General features: G+C 38.7%; 1 protein-coding gene across 1 annotated transcript in view; it reads left to right on the top strand.

Annotated features, from left to right (window-relative positions):
- csgalnact1a (chondroitin sulfate N-acetylgalactosaminyltransferase 1a) overlaps positions 1-22,343 on the top strand; it is a 31,078-nt gene extending 8,735 nt beyond the window's left edge. Inside the window, exons 2-8 of the mRNA XM_067484326.1 lie at positions 206-1,515; positions 5,727-5,943; positions 7,845-7,946; positions 15,101-15,279; positions 15,631-15,725; positions 15,993-16,074; positions 17,789-22,343. Coding sequence (XP_067340427.1) covers positions 711-1,515; positions 5,727-5,943; positions 7,845-7,946; positions 15,101-15,279; positions 15,631-15,725; positions 15,993-16,074; positions 17,789-18,084 — 1,776 coding nt within the window. The 5' untranslated portion in view covers positions 206-710 and the 3' untranslated portion in view covers positions 18,085-22,343. The remainder of the gene's footprint in view (positions 1-205; positions 1,516-5,726; positions 5,944-7,844; positions 7,947-15,100; positions 15,280-15,630; positions 15,726-15,992; positions 16,075-17,788) is intronic.
- Positions 22,344-23,394: the final 1,051 nt, after the last annotated feature.

Below are 23,394 nucleotides of genomic sequence, written 5' to 3'. Positions count from 1 at the left end.
TGACAACATTGTTTTCAGGAGCTGCAGCCCTGGAAGAATGTTTAGTTTGGCCGTCCTGAAGTAACATGCCCAAGCAGTCTGGCATGTTTCCTATTTGTGACACTTTTAAATGACACTAACACTAATGAGACGGAGTAGGTGGAGGTCAAGATGCTAAGAATGATTATGTCTCTAATGACAAACCTCTGTGTGTCTCTCCTGCCAGGAAAACAACATGAAGAAACCACCACAGACATCCAATGTTTTGTCATGGAACATAGCATTTTTTTCCTCAGTGCATCAGTCGGATTCCTGCAGGCTGAAAACGCAGACAGGCAAGCGGGAAGACGACATTATGGAGTGACTGAGAAAGTCTGAGCACATGCAAACAGATGAGTCATATATGAGCGATAGATTATGTAACAGTGTCTAGGACGGAGGTTTTCTAGCAGAATATGGACCTAACAGAAATGGAGAAAGTGTTTTTCTGGTGCTTTCAAAGCTCATAGGTTTATTTTGCCAATGACAAAACAAGTTAAAATTTCAGGCAGCAGACAGGCAATGCTGTAATTCAGTTTAAATGACTTCACACTGATAAGCAGTCCGCCTCCTCACTGGGTGATGGAACATAATCACAAATGCACTCTAATCGTTGAAGCTGCAGTGTGTGATGTTACATGATATTTATGTTTGTGTGTGGATGACTGTTTAAGTCAGAGGAGTGACTTTGGATGCTACACGCAGCAATGTTGCGGCGTGGACTATTAGCCTGGGTGTCCCGTGTTGGAGGAGCACTAGTGCTCCTATGTTGCTCCTTGTCTCTGCTCTATGTAATGACCTGCAGCCCTCCACACTCTGATGACCCTCCTCTGAGTCATGCTTTACCCCGTGCTGGACCCAATCACCCCAGCCTGGGGGGCACAGGGCCTGGGATTGGAACGGGGGCTGGTGGGACAAGAGGAGCCAGAACTTATCAAAGCGGTGGACCACCAGGGGTCCAGTCGTACCAGGTGCTCCTCCAAGAGCGTGAGGAGCAGCACCGCCTTCACATCTCCTCCTTAAAGAAGCAGATATCTGAGCTGAAGGAGGCTTTGCAGGAGCGCAGCCAGCAGTTGAAGGGAGTGCAGGAGAGCTTGAAGAGAGCCGCCCCAGCAGAGGGACAAGAAGCTGGGGCAAAGTTACAGGGAGGTGGTCTCGGGGAGATTCAGGGAGGCAAGAGCCAGCAGGCAGACCTCCAAGATTTCCTGAGGAACCAGCTGTCAAAAGCTGAAGTGACTGTCGGCATTAGGCTGCCCAGCGAGTATGCAGTGGTGCCATTTGAGAGTTTCACCCTGCAGAAGGTCTACCAGCTGGAGATGGGGCTAACACGTCACCCCGAGGAGAAACCAGTGAGGAAGGACAAGAGAGATGAGCTGGTGGAGGTGCTGGAGACGGCTCTGCACAGCCTTAACATGCCTTCATCCCATCAAGACAGCGGGGGGGCAGCTGAAAAGACTCAGTCTAACAAAGTGTATGCACCATCAGACTTCATAGAAGGTGAGAACACACTCAAACACGTCAAATCTCAACACTGTCACCCAGAAAATATGTTTATATACACAGCAACTACATCTTACTGTGAGATGAAATGTAGCCTGGATTATGTTTTCTTTCAACATGAAGAGGAAATGTGTTTTATTAACGTATCTGGCATGTTCCAAGTTTACACATTTTTGTGGAAAAAAAAACTGTTCTTGCTGTAAAAATTGCAACACTATTAACTTTGGGTGCTCATATTTAGACACTTGTAGCTCTTGGTTAAGGTTAGGAAAAGATCAGAATCTTGGTTTTAATACAGAAAAATAGACACGGCACTTGTATTAAAATTAGAGTGAAGCCACAATATTTTGCTAACACTGACCAAAGTGTGTTTGTTGGCTAAATCTAAACTTACACGGGCTTCAGGACCAAGGACTGCAATGTCCAAGTCCTGCACTTTGCTCACCCACAGTCCACCCTGCCCAACTTCTTGTAAACATAATCCAGGCAGTGATTATGTTTGTCTGTGTGCAAAGGTTTTACCACCTCTCGATGCCTTAGCCAAGCAGTGCACCGAAATTACTGATGTTTATATTAGACTCCGCATAGCTCTGAGCAAAGTGTGTAAATGGCTTCTTCAATCTCTGCTTCTGTCTTAAAGATAATAGCATAACATTTGTCTTCACAGGGTAATTGGGAAAACAAATTAGTGCCGTATAAATGCAACTCATATCTATTCCTTTTCTGTTATTATTTCCTCCAGTTTTTTCCGTTCGTTTGAGGTAGGCTACTTTGATTTTTTTTTTTTTTTGTACGTGAATTCCTGGACGGTCAGCAACATGTAAGTGTTATTATACAGTCAGGATATCCTCATAGTGTGCTCTGCTCAGCTCTGATCACAGCTTCAGGAAATGAACACAGCTGCTCCTCATTCACAGCAGATCATCTCTGTAAACATGGTATTTTTTGTGTGTTTGTGTACTTCTGCTGTGTGTCATCTATTCTTTGAAGGTCACCATCTTCTGTGTGCGAGTGGGTGGAGGTTTTAAAGTGAGTTATAGGGGCACCTGGCCCAGAGGAAATGAGCCATAGGTATCCAAACAGAGCCTCATACATGTGCATGAGCTTGTGTGTGGTCTTGTTTTAATTATGTGTGTGTGTTTACGTGATGGTGATTTTAATAAATGTGCTTACATTTGTTTGTATCACTGTGTATTCACATAAACAACCTCTGCAATTCTTCAAGAAGATCGGAGCAAAGCGCAGTTTGCTTTTAATGAAATAGCAACTTCCACCTGCTCATATTTTGTACTTAGTGCTCCTTAATGGATTTAGACATTGATTTTTAAGCAAAGCTTGAACAAGCAAATGCTTTATCCACCTGGCCAGACGAGAGAAAGATAGTCTAGATGGCTGGACTAAAGCAAACATCTTCAGGATGCTTTCAGGGCTGCACTGGCAAACTAGTGAGCTGAAACTGTACACAAACAGAAGAGGTATGCAAAAAACTCACTGTTGAGTTCTGTCCTTAGCAAGGGACAAAGATATGCACTTAGACAGCAAGACAGAGACAGGAAGTGAGTGCACTTAGTCTAAATTGTTCAACGTATTTATTAAATGAAAGCTTATCTGGACCATCTGGGAAATGAGGGCTCCCATTACAGGAAGCCAGCCAAATTAACAGGGGGGCCCTATTCAAGCCGCAGAAAGACAATTTTATCTCCCCGAATGTTCAAGGTAACTTTATCATCCCCAAGAAAGCGATTTGATTCACAAACAGCAATAAGTCAAACACAAGAGAAACTACTCTCAACACAATTAACAATTTCAATTATCATTAATTAGACAGAGCAACAGGAATAAACAACTTTTTGAACCTGTTTGTTCTGCATCACAGCAGAGTGAATCTGCGCCCTGATGATAATCTGATTTCACCACTCAGATCAGCCAAAATCAATGAGGCTCTCTTCAACGACCTGACCTTATACAAATCATGAAGGACATTCAATGATGTACCAGCAATTATGCTGCGCGCCTTCACAATATCCTGTAAACAACTGTTCTATTTGACAGAAAGCAACCTGTGTCTTGGATTTTTATTGTAATCAATCTCTTTCGTTTGAGCCACATTAATACTTAAACAGGGAGATTTAGTCCGTAAAATTACCAGTGAGTAAAATTACCACTACACAACTATGTTCAGAGTTGTCACTGCTGAGGAGGGAAATAATAACAGTATCATCTGCAATTTTAATAATATGGCACACGGCATGATGGGTTTTGCATTCATTTGCATATAAAGCAAAAAACAGAGGGGAAAGAACGCAACCCTGGGGGGACGCAGTAGAGGAGAAATGGACATCTGATAAAACACCATTTACCCTCACATGCTGTCACCTCCTTGTTAAAAAGTCCATCAGCCAGCAAATCAGGTCAGTTGCTGTATTGTCCATGCTCTTCATTCTGGACACAGCCACATGTTGAAAAAGAAGAGGGGGAAAGGACTTTGCCCCCTTCAAGATGTACAAGAACCGCTTAAGAGTGTCCCTCTTGCATCAACTCCTTTAACTGTCGTATGTATAAGCAAACTGGATTGGTTCTAACGTATCTTGTACAGTATCAGAAAGTGCAGTCTTCACCAAATTTTCAAAAGTTATCATGACGATAGAGTTGAGTGCCACTGGCCTTTAGGCATCTTTGCTGTTTTATTCTTAGCCACAGGCAACTTACTGAATCCTTCCAAAGATGAGGGACCTTGTGCAGCTGTAAATACAGCTGGAAAATGAAGCAGAAGATGTCTGCCACCTGCGCGGTACGTCCCATCCAATCCCATGTTGGGCTTAAATTGCCAGAGCTTAGCACGTTTTCAACCTTATCTATATGTGTAAACTTAGCAAGTTTAAGTCCTGTCTCTTGATTTTGTGAATTGAGCTCACTTTTGTTTTTCAAGCTTTGTTTGAAGACTGTGCCTCCTTGTTTTTTTCCCTGTTTCTACATTTCACCTGTTTCTACTTTTCTACAGGATCTGGCTTTCTACTTTCTGTATCCCATTTTATTTCAGCCCACAATGACCTCAGAAGGTCAATTTGCAAGTAATAGTAATAGCAGCGTAATTGGAAAAAAAGCTTCTCTCTGGAGGATCAAGCTAACATGGCCTGCAACAAGAAAATTGGTCTGGATGACCTCTTCTTTTTTATGTGTGTGTTATTTGGACTAACTAACACACACATATGTGTGTATCATATGCGTAGGTACAATTATGGCTCTTTGCCCAGCAGCAGCACAGCACATAGACAGTTTCTCATGTGGCTGCACATTCTTAAATGTATGACAAATACACAAACTATATGACAAAGCTGATGCTATATTGTACAGTGATGGTCACTGAGCAAACTTTAGGTGCTGAAGCAAACATTTTGACATTAAAACTGAAGACTAATCTTTTCAGATTTGTTTGTTCCTACTAACATTTACAATTCATCACATTCATTTTACTGGATTTTACTGCATGTAACTGACGTGTATAAAATATAATGTACATTTTATTTTATTTATTTTTTTGTCCTTTCGGCTTATCTTGTGAGTTCAGGGTCGCCACAGTGGATCATTGTCCGCATGTTAATTTGGCACAGTTTTTTTTACAGTACAGTAAAATGTTTTTTTACATACTGTTTTTTTTTTCTTCCTGACACAACCCTCCCCAATTTCTACCGGGCTTGGACCGGCACTGCACAGCTGGGGATGGAAATGGGCTGTTGGGGGTTCAGTTTCTTGCCCAGAGACACTTAGCCAGGACTGGGGATTGAACCTGACCCTGTGGTCCTTGGACGGCTGTCTTTACAAAGACTTTTGCACCTCTTTGGAATGCGAATGCTTCACATGACTTTGTAGTTGTTTTGCATCACTGGTGGCTCTTTGACTGCATTTTGCGTCTATTTGCAGTGATATGGAATCTTTTTCTGGGGTACAGCTGCACAAAATAGGCTACAGCCTCACAGATTTCTAGACCCAGGGTAGCACTTTCTACCTGCTTGCAATCTTTATACAAAGCTGAAAAAACTAGTTGTAGCAAAACTGTGAACTGGTTCCCAGCTGTTTCAACAAGCAAATATACAGTATACTTAATTTTACATGAATGTAACTACTGTTTAAAAAAACATATAAGACCAATATGGCTGTATTGTTTCATGTAATTTTGATCATTGGCTATTGTGTGTCCCACTCAAAAGGTATCACTCGGACAGAAAAGGACAAAGGGACACTGTATGAGCTAACCTTCAGAGGAGAGACGAGTCATGAATTCAGACGCCTGGTCCTATTCCGTCCCTTTGGACCGCTGATGAAGGTGAAAAACGAAAGGGTGGACACAGCTGCCGTTCTGATCAACATCATTGTCCCGCTGTCCCGACGCATAGACAAGTTCAAACAGTTCATGCAGAATTTCAGGTGAGACTCAGGGACCTTGTTTTAAACTCTTGAATTCTCTCCTCTGCTTCTAGCTGTTAATTGCAAATTCACACAATCAGTGCAGAGATAAACATAAAGCATTTATGTAGTTAATTTATTTAGGTCCTGGTAGGCTCTAAAAAGCTAACAATTGTAGAGAGTTTTGAATGTTTCTGAAAAAAAAATGACGATGGATGAAAGAGGGGTTAGAATTCTTTGCTCAGACTGTATCCCACAGCTACAGGAAATGTAATTTAATACATATTGATGCATAAAGCTAATAAGCATGTCCAGTATATCACATTATTAGGAGAAATTGATCTAGGCTACTATGTGATGAAACCATGAAAAAACATTACTGAGAAAGAAAGTATGAAAGTCCTGATTTATTGTTTATGGATCCATGTGAGGTTAAATTAAAATTAATGAAAATTCACATATTTAGTAACAGTCAAATCTCATCAGCTAACAGCAAAACCTTGAGGAAATATCCCCCTTAATTTCTGGGATTTATTTGGCTGCTGCTGCTTATCACTGCTCCTTTTACATGGTAAAACCTGCTTGGTAGCAGTGTTGCAGCTTATTAAAATGCCCCCCTGGGCAGACCAGCAGTAGCTGATATACAGCATGGTAAGAGTAAGTGTACTTTCTTGAAAGACTCTGCGAGTCGCTGAGCAAACACTTTAACCTCATCCATATTAAAGGTGTACTAGGAGGAATTTGTATGTGTGTGTGTGTGTGCATGCGTGCACACTGTGTGTGTGTGTGTGTGTATATACACTTCTATTACATAGTTAGGGGCAAAACAAAATTATTCCTAAACAACAGTAGTTAGGACCTTCGGCCAAAGTGAGGACATTGTGCTCGTCTTAACAAGTTTTGAGTCTTGTTTGTAGGTTATTTGTTAATTTTAGTGTTAGAGTTAGAATTGGGTTAGATTAGGGTTAGGGTATGGGTATGGGTAAAGGCAGTTAGTTGTGATAATTAGGGTGAGGGGCTGAGGAATACATTATGTCAAAGTCCTAACAAGAATAGAAATATGAACCTGCGTGCATGTGTTTAGTGGATGAGTAACTGCATATTTATCAAATCTCCTTTATTCAAATTCAGACAGAAATAGAACAGCATTTCCAATCCCTGTAATACGTTTGCCTAGCAAAGAATACAGAGATACATTTCACACAAAGACAAACAACTACAAACCTTTGCAGACGTGTGCTCTGTATCTCAAACTGACAACTTAATAAAATAATTATAACACCCAGACACAATGAAAAAAATGTATCTATAAAATTCTTGTGCTGTTGCTTCAGTGATGTTTGTAAGGCATCTGTGTGTGTGTGTGTTTTGGGGGTGTCGGTGAATTATCTTCCACATGTGTGTGATATATTTGACATGTCTCCATCAAAGACTCTGCAGGCATCTGTCACCTTGTCCCTTGCTTGCACACAATCTCTCCCTCTCTGTAGTGTCAATATGGCATTTTATTGTTTTTGAAATATTAAATTATTGTTTAGTCTGTCAATATCAGGAATGAGTGAAAAAGCACAAAACAACTTCTCAGATGCCAAAGCTGATGACTTGAATTCAAGGTTTATCCAACTACCAACATAACCAATTAAAACTACATTGGAATAAAACACAGAAAACCAGCAAATCTTCACATTTTACAAGTTGAACCTTTTTTTCTTTTCTTAATGAGTTGTTTGAGTGATCAGTTATTAATAATGAGAGTTGCTGTTGGCCTAATGGTTTTACCACTTACAATAAAACAATAAAACATCCAAACTAAGCCTTCTTTTGATCACAGTGCTGTTCCTTCCTCTAATCTTCCTCTGCTCAGTTTGAGAATTCTTTCATCCATAATGTCCCTTCCTCTGTGCATTTGTGTGTCTGCACAGGGAAGTCTGTGTGCTTCAGGATGGCCGGGTCCATCTGACAGTGGTATATTTTGGGAAGGAGCAGATGAGCGAAGTCCGCAGCACTCTGGAGAACACGTCCAGGTGGGTTGGAAGCACAGCCAAGATCAGATCTTTATATCAGAAGCCAAAAGCAGAATGTGAAATTCAATTTATGTAATGAAACCAGCCCTGCTGCAATCATGCAGCCGCTCTCAGGGACAGAAAATGTAGAAGTAGTTTTGTTATTTCCACACATGCACCAGTAACCTCTCTTCTTTGCATTTTATAATCTGTTCCTCTCTCTCACGACACACACGCACCTCCTGGCTTGGCGTCCTGCCACAGCCAGTCATCTGTCTGATGAATAATGGAGCAGTGTGCCACCCATGCTGAGGAGCTGAGAGCTACCAGCCAACACAGATAAATTACAACAAGCCTGTGATCATCCCTGACTCACGCTACCCTTTCACATGAACCTCAACACCCACACCTCTGGAGACATTCGCTGTGTGGCTGATCAGGAGTCAGATCCACTGTGGATTGGGCCACAGATTCCCTGAGGGGGTTGCTATGGTGATCCTTGTCAATTTCCCAGCCCTGAAGGTTTTTGTGTGGCCTTGAATCAGTCAGAGTATCTCCAGTAAAACACAGCATCTCTTTGTCTCTCCTTGTCTCCTCCCGCTGCAGTCGCTTAAGGGAACTGTGGAGATAAAAAAAAAAAAGAAGGCAGCATTAAATACTCTTGAGGTGTCACATGAAGTGTAAAGAAGGAAAAGCTATGACTGTGGGAAGAAGAACAGAAACATCCGACAAACCTGATTAAAGATGTAATTGAGAAGATTTGTAAGAAAAGCACACTGAATGGAAAACAGCTGGGGCGGAAGAAACTGAGGTTACAGTCAATGAAAGAAGGGTTCCGGATAAAGTACACTGTCCTGTAATTTGTCTCCCCGAGCAGCAACTCTGCCCTGAACTCCTTAAGGCATTTTATATTCTCCTCACACTCTAACAATGCATTCATCAGTTCTGTAGCAGCTTATCTGGCAGTGAATCAGGGCCTGTAATCAACTTTGTACTCTTCTTTTCTTTTACCTGGCTTCCAGTCTGTGGTTTAAATGAATGTAAGTTATCATTGGAAGATGACTACCTGAGGTTCTATTATTTGGGACCTTGCGCAGACACAAGAATATAATACACATAAAGTGTACACACACATATAGAATATAAAATAATGAAAAACTGTACATAGGCTGTCATCATGCTCGTGTGCATTCACAATTGGGCTGAAAGAGCGAGAGATCCTCTTTGGAGAGTCATCTGAGGGTTTATAATGAATACCTGAATAGTTTCATCTGTAAGTGGATTAGCATATTCACCATCACCGTATGTTAATGTGCTAACATTTGTTAATTGTCAGTAAACACAAAGTATTAAACGTTTGATCTGTTGAAAAAAAGTCAGAGTCATTACATTTAGTCCTGAGGGGGCATTAATAGTTGTTTCAAATTATACTGCAGTCATTCATGCCATTGCTGCCATTGCTGGGAATATTCAACTATTCAATAGATTTGAACCTTTTGTTGGCAGTAGTAGAATGTCAGGGGATCACCAAAAAGATGAGGATACATAACATGGGATCAGTGAATCCCCTGATGAGCTTTTGTGCAAATCCAGCCAGTAGACGTTCAGATATTTCTCAAGTTAAGTGAAAATTTTGACCTGCTGCTGTTGCAAGATGGAAAGTAGGATTCAGCAAAATTCATCATTTGGGGACCATCGACCTCTACAGCTAAATTCACCCAGTAGCAATGGTGCTAGCACCGACCAATCATGCCTTCTATTAAGCTGTATTGAACCATATTTGGGAGATTTTACTTGATAAACGCTCCAAAGAATTATTCATCATTTATCTCAATTGTTATTTATCGACTAACTAAGCTGTTACACTAACTGACTGAACGCCTGAGTACTTCTGCACACGTGCATCCAAAATGCTCGTGTTTTTCAGCTCTTAAGTTAAAATAGCCTTACGTTATCTCTTTAACCGTAAAAAGCTACTCCAAAGCCTAATCAAAAAGCTGAGGATCGGTCAGAACTCCTCGCTCTGAAGGTTTAAATCTCAAATTGGTTCTCTCAGAGATACAGTTCAAGTGCTACTATCCACACAGAAACATCTTCACCAACAAACAAGTCGATATCTGTTCCCAGCAGTGATTGCATCATTAGTAGCTGATCTGATTTTACACTGTCCTTCCTACAAATTAAATGCACCTGTAACTAGTTTGGTTTGTCCTCCCAAATAACCTCAAGCTGTTTGTCCCATTTTCTGTGAAATTGCATGCAGTTACACTCCCTGCCTTTTATTAACATAGTGTGTCTTTTTAAATTCCTTAAAAAAAAGAGAAAAACATCAAAATGTCTCTCAATAGCCAATATAAACTACTTGAAGGAAATTTCCCACGAGCTTTACCAGAATAAAATTGTCTTGGATCTCCACCAAGCTTTCTAACCCTTATCAACCTCTGTTCCAGGATCAAATGAGGGTAAAAAGGCTTGTTTTCCATTCCAGTCGGTATATATATCAACAGCTAAACCTGTTTTACAGTAACCAAATCAAGCAAAATATAGCAGAAAGGAATCTTCTAAAAGCTTCCAAAGCTTCCATCTTCAACCACTCTGTCACACCATTGGGGGATATTGTTTAAAATAGATTGGATCAGCTTCTGCACTTTCAAGTATATCACTTACACATCCATACTTCAAAGGCGGAACTCGGGCTCAAACCATCAGGGAGCGTGTTAGTCTCTGAGTCTTACATGTTGAGGAATAGTGATTCATACAATGTGAGATAAGGATGAAGAGATACAGATAGAAATAAGGAGCGAGAGGATTTGAGATTATAAGGACTGGAAAGAATGAGGGATCTGTCTCAAAGAAGTCAATACGTATGAATAATTACTGTGTTTCAGAAACAGAGAGATGATGGCTGAGAGGAAAAACTGTGAAAAAGGAAGTTGGGGAGGTGTAAATATTAGATGGGAAAACACAACCAACTCGGAAAGCTGTCCAATTTTCCGAAGATGTAAGAAGAGTGTCAACATAGATCTTGAAGGAAATTGGACATGCAGATAAGAGAAAGACAAGAAGTTTGGAAAGACGAGGAAACAAAGGAGAAAATTACTCTCACTCCACCAACTGCAGCTTTTCTCTCGCCTTTCTGCTGTATTGTCTTGCAACAGTGTCTTTCTTCGTGTTATTGTGGCATTTCATGCCGTTCGCAGTTTGGTCAACAGCGCCTTTGAGGAAGGGAGAGGATAACATTAACCAGAAGGTGATTGACAGAAGATTGTGAGTGGAAGAAATGAGAAACAAACCACAGGCGTGTTAGGAAGCTGTCCAAAATTCACATTAAAGGGAGCCTGTCTCTTTACAGATCACCGATACAGAGCCACTCTGCAAATTGCTCAGTGGTAATAACTCGTGTAGCTGTCTTGCCTCAGGGCTCACCCTGAGTGATCACAACAAGTCTAAATCTTTTATAGCTTGAACTTGCCTCTTCATTACATGTGCAGACTATTGATTCCCCAGCTCACTGTAAAGGTTTGTTTGTTTGTTTGTTTGTTTCATCAGGACAATGGCTCAGACAGGATGCACCAGATACCTGCTCTGAAAACAACAGGCACACAAACTAGAAAATGTTCGTGGGAGCAGTAATCTCTAAGGCAAATTTCATGGCAACCAACGAAACTGTTTTGAGGATATTTAACTCAAAATCATGTCAGTGTCATGGTAGTTGTAGAGAAAAAGCCAGGGGATCACCAAAGCCATTTTGTGTCAGTCCATCCAGTAGATGTGAAAAGATTTTACTGGATGTGTGAAAACTGATGGTAGCACTCCAGCAAAGGATGGGGGATTATTAGAATTTATCCTCTTTGGGAAGTGAACATGCAAAATTAAATGGTAATACTTGCTGAGATATTTCTGTTTAGACCACGTTGGCTGACCCAGAGACAATGCGGTGCCTCTAGCAGGACTAACAAGCCTCTCTGCTGTTTTCAGACCGAAAAGAGGCCTGAGTATTGCCAAATGAAGGGGCTTACACATGAGACTTTTCCCCTTCAGTAAGCACCATGTCGGTAGCGAGTCGTCTAGCTGTAATCACACACAAGCGAATACATAAAAATGGATACACAGAAAACCAGATTCACAGAGAAAGAAAAAAAACAGGGAGAAAATCTGGTCTCTCCTCACTGTCCTGAGCAGAACTAACAGGATCAGGCCTGCAGCTGAGACACAACATGCCAGCTCTTTACAGGCTTTTAAAGCTGACACATTTTCAACAATTTAGCCGCTACCAGGTACCCGCCATCCCGCCCACAGTAAACAAATTGACTATTTTGGGCCATAATAAGGGTGCTGATGTCTGTGAGGAAGAGGGAAGAAAAAGAGCGCAATATAACAAGTCAATTTAGAAAACAAGGATATTTCAGGATTGAAGTGATCTTTTCCATTTGACATAATGGTGGTGCCTGTCGGTCTATGAGAATCGTTTAAACAGCTAATGCACTCAGGCCAAGAGAACACAATGCACTTACAAGAATAAATAATAGATCAACAGTGACTGTTTTGTAGAAGGGACAATGGTAACAGAAGAGGGTATGTTAATCAAAAAATATCACCATGATTAATGTATTGTAATGTTAATGTTTATAACTACATGTGGCTTAAAACACGAATGCACATAACTGAATTAGTAAACCATTGCAGTATGTTTGCGTCTTTATTAATATAAAACTAGTGCAGGAGACGTTAACTTTGCATGAGAACTGGAAACAGGCAGGGACAATCTTGCCCGGCTCTGTCTAAAAGAAAAAAAAAATCCCTCATCAGTACCTCTAAAGCTCACTAAATAACACATTTTTCAAAAGCTTCTTAGTTTAATCCATACAAATAGTGAAACGTAAAACTATATCTTTTAGTAGTCATATTGTTTTTGTCTTTATACAGAGCCAGGCAAGCTGATTTCCCTTCATTACCAGTCCAAAACCAGCAGCATATTAGCATATTTCATAGCTCCACGTCCTCTCCATCTGTATGTTGGATGAGAAATACAGGCTCTCAAAACAAACCTACGTCAATTCTCTCTTCATCCAAAGTGAAATCCATTACAGGCTACAGTGAATTTAAAATGGTTCCCTCAACTGTGCCAAAGTACAATGCCCCAACAAAGACAGGTCTCTGTTTTAAAGGTAAAACTGCTTGACAGGTGTTGGTGGAGATGTATACTGCTGTCATGTCTGTAGGTAGTTATGATGCTAAGCACCAGCAGCTGGTTTATGTAGGCGGGCATCTGCTCTCCTGTTCCCACTGTTTGTGCTAAGCTAAGCTAACCAGCTGTCAATTGTACGTTCAGATTTTGCATCTTAAGTATCATCAGTGTTTACTGGTCTGAAAGTGGTATCAATCATCTCATTTGATTTTTTAAAGAGTGTTGGGTAAGCACGTCCTCTAAAAGTTTAAGAAGAGGACATTAATCTAATTTTCATCATGTAATTATGTTTTTATTGATTATATTATTATTTTCAGATATTTTTTCTTCACCTTTTTGACAAACAAGCTTCGGGCCCCATTACAGTTTAGACTGAATCAACACGTAAATTTAGCCAGTTTGTGACAATCCGAGTTATTGTGCTCTGTCTCTGCCATCTGTGGACAGTTTAGTGCCAGTGAGTAGGTCCCCCCTCACCTGGGAGTCTGTGCGAAACAGATCGACTCTGTTAGGATTCATGAACTGCAGACAGACGTGGGGACTCAAGTCTGTTGGCTGACTTACTGATTGACAGCACATAAACACATATGTGAGGATATTATGATAACTTACACTTTTTAAATTTTTTTTTAATTTATAAAGACATTGTTTTTTTGGCTGAATTAATATTCAGATAGATATGTTTCTTTGGAATATATTATGTCTTACTTATGGAAGATGCTGTAACGATGACATGGGAATTTTAGAACCAATGCTTCCTCTTGTCCTCCTGGTTTTTCTCCAACAAAGCTGTGTACTGTCTACCTGCCCCTGTCTTCTGTTTACCATGTGTTATGTTGCCCAGCAGTATTGCATGACAGAAGGAGGAGGTTTGATCCTGTTTGTTCTGCCTTGGACAGAAACGTGTGAACCAGTTTTTTTTTCTCAGTAGCCTCTAATCTGAAGTAGCTGGAAGTGTTTGTGTCTATGTCTGCACATGCATGAGTACAGCATTAGTCAGTAACAGTGTGAATTGTTGTGGTCAAGGAAAAAAACACATATGTGTATATCTGGATCCAGCTGTTTCTCCTTACCCTCACCACATCCTTGATAAACATGCAGGCTCCAGTGGTGGAGGCAGCTTTGTTATCACATATGATTCATTTTCGGTTTCAGTTAAAGCTAGTTCATATCACAACCTATGACTCTGCTGAGAGTGAGAACGGCAGGAGGTCAGTGACATGTTGGAGGAGTGAAGTTGAAGGGAGTTTGTGCTGATGTGGACTTTTCAAAGTAGACTTGTGAGGTCATTTTGTTTTAATCTTTGGGTGGAAAATACTCAAGGCAGAAAACAGATGATTACCAGGCCCACGTTAACCCACCATGGAAGCCAGGAAAATTGTCCCGTGGGCCCCTGTTGACCCTCAAGTTCCTCCCACTCTGTTGCCTTGCACATGGCAGCTTCATTATATTCCTGCCTAGAGTCTTGGAACATGACCAGTGCTTGTATCCAGAAAATCTATCTGGCCCCACGTGTGCCATGTTTATGTTTGTTGTAATTTACTGAACAGATCATAAGATAATGGCAGATTAGGCTCCGTTTGAACATAATGAAAGGGAAAGAAGTGAAATAGTAAAATTATTTAATATGGTTTTTTAAAGGGCTTCAAAATTTGGTAAAAATGCAGGATCCAATTTAAGGCTTTTGTATTTTCACTTTATATTATATTGTTCTTCACTTCTTCACTATACCACTAATACTATGCAGTGAGAAAAATTATAAATGGTTTGGTATGTAAAAATGAAATCATGTATTACAATGAGACTGTGGAAATATGGTGATGGAGAGTAGCAGATGGTAGAGGAGCAGTATGGAACTCTCTTTCCTGTTTTGGCACATTCCACTATGGAGGCTTTAAATGGGATTTTTGATTTTTAATAAAAAAATCAGGTTATATTATACTAAAACTGAATTCTGATCCTCTTCTACTGCTTTCCTTCTCTGCAGGGAAGTAAATTTTAAGAACTACACCCTGCTGCAGCTGGATGAGGAGTTTTCTCGAGGACGAGGTCTAGACGTCGGGGCTCGAGCCTGGAAAGTAGGCAACGTGCTGCTTTTCTTCTGCGACGTGGACATCTACTTCACCGCTGACTTCCTTAACACCTGCCGACTTAATACACAGTCTGGTGAGACACACACACACGCATGCAGACACACATTATAGCAAGCCCTTTCAAAATATTGAGAGGGCTTACATCTCATATAGATGCCATGTATTTATGAGTAAATTATAGATATATAAGATGTAATTAAGGATAGTAAATCAACCTCTTTTGTGAAAAAGTCAAGCACAGGTACTTTAGATAATTGACTGAATATTCATGGTATCCATTGCTTTTATTTTTGGATATTTTCAAAGTCACTGTGCTTAGACAGTAACTGAGATTAGTTATTATTTTTTTGGTTTTGGAAATCTGTTGATCTTTAAATGTGCTATATTAAAAACAACTGGAAACTGGGGTTTCTCTCCCTCTCAGGTAAAAAGGTGTTCTACCCGGTGTTGTTCAGCCAGTACAATCCCACTTTGATCTATGGAAGCCTTGAACACATCCCACCTGTGGAGCAGCAGCTGGTAACACACTCCAATCAAATCTCTCATCTAATGTACCCTTTTTTTTGAAAACTCTGCAACCCACTTGTTGGAAAATATCACACGCAGTGTGGTGCTACATTGCTGGAGGAAGTTTAGAAATATTTCCCCTCTCCAGCTGTACAGGTGGAGAGGTGTACAAATCCACAGAAGGGCCCGTATTGACGTAGCCCTCCCACCTCCTTGAATGTGTGTTGAGCAGATTCTCTTCATAAGCTGTGTAAGACTTGTAGTTTTTTTCCCCTGCAGGTGATCAAGAAAGACACAGGCTTCTGGAGAGATTTTGGCTTTGGCATGACCTGTCAATACAGATCCGACTTCATAAACATTGGTAAATATTACAGAGCAACCCAACGAGCCTTGTAGTCATACCCGTTGCAACATTTTAGCAACGCAAGAACATAAAAACAGTTCCTCTTGGGGGCTGATTATCAGTGCGGAGGCGTTACATAACTCTCGGCATGGTAAAAATGGGCTTCTGGGACGGCTAAAAAATATGTGTTCCACTATGTTAATGGTGCCATAGCTTAATGGATATGAAAAACATCAGAACTCAAATGGTTCAGTATTACATTGCTTTTCTTAACTGGAATGGGATTTTATTTTATTACTGTGCATGAAACGGCTCTGAGCCGCAGCAGCATATTTTTGCATATTTCATAGCCCATGTCCTCTCTATCTGTATATTGATCTGAGGAATATTGGCCCTCAAGACAGATTTACATCAATTTAGCTCTCCTGCAAAGTGAAATCAATTAGAGGCAAGGGTGAAATTCAAAGTGCTTTATTGTTTAGGGCTGAAACAAGCATACTCACACAGGCATATACTAAATGCTCTCACTCAACTGTGCCACAGTGTAAAATCGGGCTCCACGAAGGGAAAGAGTCCCAGTGGATATAATGAAGAGTGCCTGTTGTATTGGTAATACCTACTGTAACGAGAAGTTAGATTCCACTTCAATGTCATTACATTTAATGGCATGACACTATTTGCTACGGTCATCGACTGTTGCTTTTAACCATTATGACGGTTGACCCTAACCCTAATGCTAATGCAGTCATTTCAATCCGAATTGTGATCTTTTACTAACAGTAACAAAGCTGCTTTTGTGCATAAACCTAATCAAACCTTATCCAACAGAGTGTCAGATATTAAAACAGTTGAGATTTGCGAAAGCACTAAAAGGCAATAACAGTGTTTTCCTGTTGATAATAGCACCAGATGAGGAAACAGTTCCAGATGGACAAGCAGCATATTTTATCATTTATTTTGAAAGAGTCTTGGATGTTTATTCTGTTTAAAAATGACAAGTTCTGGTTTTAGGGGAGCTTATGTGCTAGACAGTTTTTGGCAGGGACTCATGAACCACAATGTGTTGGGTTATTTTTTTACAAAATAAATGTGTTAATCAGTGGGATACAGAGCCATGCTAGTTATGTGCCCTTGTTACCAGCCCTCATGCTAAGTTAACAACAACAACTCCAGCTGTAGCTTTATCATTTACTGTGCACATTGTGTATTCTTTTAAAAGCAGATTTTAGCTGTGCACATTTATGTTTTTTTCAAAAATTACAATGTAATATATAATTTAGACCATGAGTACATTCACAGAAACAAATGAACAATTTATCTGCTTGGTTCAAATTCCTGTCTTATCTCTGTTCAGCTCTAGAGCATTCGCTGCAAACGAAAGAGAGGCAGAGGGAATAATCAAAGTAAAACTACAGTATGGGTAAAAGCAGATACATGTGGTTCATTCATCTAAAGATACAGGTTTAAACAGGCCTGTTTAAACCTGTATATCTGTTCCAAACCCCCTCATGGAATCATAAACCAGGCAGTTTGCAGAGAAAACTGATCAGAACTCCTATCAGGATCCATTATTACCATTTCTTCCAGAAATAGTGAATGCAGCTCTAAAAAAATATTTATTTCTGAAATGTCTGCATATAAAGAGGTGTGAACTTGTTAGTTTCAAACATTTAGGGATTATAAAACAAACCCTACATTATACAGTTTCCTCATTCTCTCCTCTTATCTCCAGGAGGCTTTGACATCGACATCAAAGGCTGGGGTGGTGAAGATGTTCACTTGTACAGAAAGTACCTCCATAGCAACCTTCTGGTAGTTCGAGCGCCATCACGAGGCTTGTTCCACCTGTGGCATGAGAAGCAATGTGGCGACGAGCTCCCTCCAGACCAGTACCGCATGTGCATGCAGTCTAAGGCCATGAACGAGGCCTCGCATGGCCAGCTGGGGATGCTCTTCTTCAGGCATGAGATCGAGGCTCACCTCCGCAAGCAGAAACAACAGCAAAACTCAAACCCCAAGAAGACATGAGAACTCAAAGTTGGTTGGATAGTCTCTGTAATGACTGCAGGTGTTAAACTATAGCAGATTAATTTACCTAATCTGACCTGCATCAGATTTTGAAGGAATAGTTCAGCATTTTGGAAAATAGGCTTACAAGCTGTCTTGTGTAGAGGAAGATCAATACCACTTTCATATGTGTTCACTATGTATGAAGAAAGACCAGGTCATTCACTTACCTTTGCATAAAGACTAAAGATTAGGGATGCAGGTGTCCTGTCTCTTTATGGGCCTCTGAGAAGTTATGTGGCTCACCAATTATTTAACACATTCAACAAGTGTTTTTACAAAAGTGGAAAATTACAACTGATGGGCTTACAAGTGTTTTTTGACTGTGTCTTGGTAATTAACCATTTCCTTTTGGGTTAATCTCCTTTTTCTTGACTGAACAATTCAATTAAATTGTTTTGTTTGTAATGTAGTAGAAATGAATCAAACTTAAGAAACTGGCACAATTTTTTTTCATGAAGAATCTTAATTTCTAAAGTAACAAGTAACTAAAACAGTCAAATAAAACTAATGGACTAAAAAGTAAAAGTGGACCACAAGTAAAAAGTGGTATCAAAATAATATAATATAGGAACTCAAATTTGTTCTACACTAGAGTATCATCTTGAGTCTCACTTTGTTGCTCTGAAAAAGACAATATAAAGTTAAAGTCAAATACAACTAATCAAACGCATTATCTCTACTTCTGTAATGGACTTTAGCTTTGTCTGATACATTCATCTGTAATTTACTGTTTATCTGTATATTTTTCTTTAGGTGCAGCAAAGAAAATATATAGAGCATCATTATGAGCTATAGTATTTGTCTTAACCATGTGCCTTCTGTGAATAAAACCTAAATACTTTCTTGTGAGGATGACCTGTGAAAATGTAACTAACTCTACAGGTTTTATGTAGTGAAATGACACCACCTATTGGACGGAACGTGAACAATTTGCTAAATGAAGGACTCCAGATTAGTGAGAAAGTTTAACGACCTTTTGTTGAAATGGCAAAATTAATACAGCAAAGACTTTTCATCAGCATAATATTCAATGCACATTTAGCTACTATGAACTTTCTTTCATCAACAGTAATAACAAAAATAGTGAAGGAGTGTATAAAGAGAAAGTTATACTAAAATAATGAACATTAAATCACTCTAAAAGCTTGCATCCCCTTTCATGAAATGTTTTCTAATACTTTTTTACGCCTTTTGTTGCCTTCATAACCTCTTCCAATCTCTTTTGGTGCCCTCTGAGCAGCGTTTGTACCCATTAAAGTGTAATTTTATTCCATTCTTCATGGCATAATTGTTCCAAGTGTACAATCATGTCATGTAAAGCATTCTTCAAATCTATCTACAGTTTGTCAATGATATTTAAGTTTTTCAGACTACGCTTGATTTTGTCAGGTCCTCTGCTGTTTTTAAATCTTAATTAGCTCTCAAGCATATAGTATCCACCTGATTTTAGACGTTAAAGTTAATTATGTAGAGGGTTTATCCATCTGGTAAAAATCAAATTTGCACTGATATAATAATCAATTATTCTACCATTTATTTATTTTATTACACTCCTTTGTGTTACTTTTGTGTTACTTCTGATGATGAAGAACCAGTTGTACTAGCGCAATAGGCATTAAAAAAACTTGCTTTGCTCTTTACTCTTTTTACCATTTCATAGTAAGGGGTTGTGCATGTTTCCACTCAACTGTACATTGAATGGCCTTGTAAAACTTTTTATATATAAATTATTGATCAGTAATCTTAATTCCTCTATTTATGTTTGTTTTTACTTGGTGAATGCCATGATTTTTATGTTTTACAATTTCCACTTTTCTTGTTTTAAATGTAGTTGTTGCCTTGGCAGTGTTATACAGTAGGTGGTCCATTCGTCTCTTTAATGAAGTGAGAATGAGCCAAAGAAAAACAAACTGTAAATTGCATAAACTACAAAGGTATTTGTTATTGAAGTCCCAAAAGCCTTCATAATATGAGTTGTGTATTTAAATATTTAATTGAAATGGTTGACTAATTTGTGCTTTTTGTCACTTAACAAATATGCAGCAACATAGAGAAAAATTATTGAAAATGACGATGACTTAACAAGTCAGAATCTCAGTACTTTGGTTACGGTTGTAACTCTAATACGGTATAGATATATGTATCTAAATAGAATTGGAAAATCCAGAGTGCAATATTGAAGATAAAATGTGACATTTTATTACAGTTACAGTTTCAGAAACTGAACATTTTAAAAGTTTAGAGGTATGAAACCATGTTTATCAACTGCCTCGATTGTTACTTTGTTTTAACATAGTTTCCCATAGAGATATTGTTCATCTTGCTGCAGCACTTGAGCAATCTTTTCAGCGTTTAAAACAATGTGTATTTTTTGAGGATGACCAAAGATGTGAAGAGGCACTTTTTTAAAACCATATTTTTATTGTTTGCCATTGAAATACTCCTTGTAATAATACATGAAATGATTTTCTGTACATCTCAAGTTATTTTTTCACTTCATTGTTAATGACTTGAATAAAACATATTTGTGCATTGTGTGTATTTTATTAAAATGTGATTGTTTGTGTCATCCACTATTATCATTAATACATATTTGTTAATAATAATGTAAATTTTAAGATAAGAGATAAGACAACATTACAAGTATTTATATTATTACCGTTTGTGGCAAACCCAAAATATAAAAATATTCTTTATTTTCTAAATCTATTTGGGTCTTAGTTAAGACAAATTCAGATACAGAGTTTAATATAAATTAAACATAAACAAGATACAATATTTTATTAGGATAAATAAAGACAGAATTTGAAATATAACGATTATAAATACAAGTACATTATCTGCTCATTTCCACAGTTCACATTTTTATTGCAAATTTTTTTGCAATGTTTTAATAACGTAAAATTCCTATTGGTTACTTCACTTTATATTTTAATCAATAAGTTATTTGTCATTTGAATATTCTCCATATTTACTTCCTTAATGTGCGGCCACACCACACTGAGCAGGATTAGCGGTGAAAACAATGGACGGGTGGATTGATATTCTTCTTCGTTGGTGCCTACATTACCCACAAATCCAATCGCCCGCCGAAGTTGGAAGGTACACAACAGAGAGAGAGGAAGAATCGAACGAATTCGTAAAACAGTGAGTACCAGGAGTGAACTTTGTTTCGTATTTTAAGGAGAACAGAATCAACCAAAAGAATATAAGGAAAGGGAAACTGTAGGAAGAGATAAAGTCCAGAAGATGGCAGCAATAGAACAGTTGAGATGCCGGCTACCAGAGAGAAGAGCAGGAAGAAGAAGAAGGAGGAGGAGAAGGAGGAGGAGCTTGAAACATTCAGGTGTGTCAGGTGTGTCAGCAGTGTAGACGCTCGACTTAAACAAAGCTGAAGAGAGGTAAAATACATTTTGCCTGTAATTTCACAGACCTATATTATTATTATTATTTTATACTAAAGTCAACCCGTTGTTACACGTCATACAAGAGGGAGATACTTAAACTCGCTGTTGGTTTAGCTAGTGAGTTATTAACTTCGTGTCGAATAATTGGCTTTACTGTGATCACGCTTATTTATTTATTTGTTTGTTTGAAATTCAATAGCGTACCGACAAACTGTAAGGACAGCCGGAGGTTGTTAGGGTTAGCATAGCATAAATTAGAATTGTTTCCCTTTTATTTCAAGTATTAAAATTTCACACAAGATGAACTTTTAGATTGGCTAAATGTTTCCGTTATAAAACAATTATACAAAACATGACTATTTAGTAATGTAGCTTAACGTCCAAAGCACTAGATGGAGTCATTCAGCTGATTAGAAATGATTGTGCTATCGATCCTTTACGAATAATCTAATGTATATCGATACATGTTGAGATTAATATACATAATTGTTAAGGAAATGTATTAAATATAGGCCAATAAATGTAAATAAATGTTTTAAAACGGTCTAAGAAAATATTAAAAATATAACTTTTATTACTTATTATTGTCTAAATGACCTTGTGGCGTTTTGTAAATCTCTGGGTGATAATTGTTTCCTGTGCAGGCGATTCAACAGATTAACAGGTTTGCTGGGCTGAAGAGTCACCATGACATGCTTAAAAAAAGAATGTGGCTCTAATTTGAAAATGTGCATAATCACATCACACACAGCATGTGATGAACAATACCAAAAGAACCAAAATCATATTGAGGCTCATTCAGCAAATAAACTATATATATATATATATATATATATATATATATATATATATATATATATATACAAAATAACTTTTAATCAAGAAAACAAATGTGTATACAGTAATGTAAAGTATGGTAAATATTTTTTCTAAATGATTTTTCTAATTTCTAAATTAGCTATTTATCAAAATCCAATTGCTTGTATGAATCCATTTGTATGTGTGAGGTCGTTGTCATGGTGGAGAAACAATTTGGCAGTGGTCAGATGATCTCAGATGGTGTCTGGTGACACCTTTGCATAGTACCTTACATAGATCCATGCAATTAGAATATGATGGATATTAGTCTTAAGGACAGAGATTTGCATCAATATTCTCTGAATCTAAGCAGTAAACCGAAAGTGTTTCTTTCATTATACAACCTAATACAGAATAGTGAAGTTATGTAGTTTCTGATTTGCAGTTAAAGGGGAAATTGGATGTCAAGACAGTTGTCCCCCTTTTTGGATCCATTTATATTGTCAAAAAAACTAAATATGGACCTTTCTAGCTTTTAGAAAAATCACACATTTAGGTGACATTGTTGGAATAATTGAATGGCAGGATTTCATTAACATTCACTGATATACTAGTTAAAGTTCTGTGAAGCTTGTATTTGCTTTGTCAATACACAAACCATTTTTCTCTCAAACAGACATGAGAGACAGTTCTAGACCAATAACCTGTATACGATTACTATATTTCTCACGTCTGAACCATATTAACCCAGCGAAACTAAACACTGTCTAAAACACTGCTTAAGACGCACTGCCCCTGTCAAACTTGCGCCTGGACAACGGGGTAAAAAAGTTTTTACTTCGAGATCAAAAAAGAGGCAGTTGACTCCGACATTTCCACTGGCACATGAACGCAGCACCGGGCCTGTGGCTGCACGCGTTCTCGGATCTTTCTGTAGCTCCTGTTACACCGGTTAAAACTGCCAAACCGCTCCGGTGTTCAACCTGTTGATCGACGCTGCAGGAAAGTGAGTGTTCGGCTTAGTTCCAAAACTCATAACTGCGTTAAAATCACCATGAGAGAC

This window comes from Channa argus, chromosome 18 (genome assembly GCF_033026475.1).
Source record: "Channa argus isolate prfri chromosome 18, Channa argus male v1.0, whole genome shotgun sequence".
Taxonomy (NCBI): domain Eukaryota; kingdom Metazoa; phylum Chordata; class Actinopteri; order Anabantiformes; family Channidae; genus Channa; species Channa argus.
This window is presented reverse-complemented; position numbering and strand designations above follow the sequence as displayed.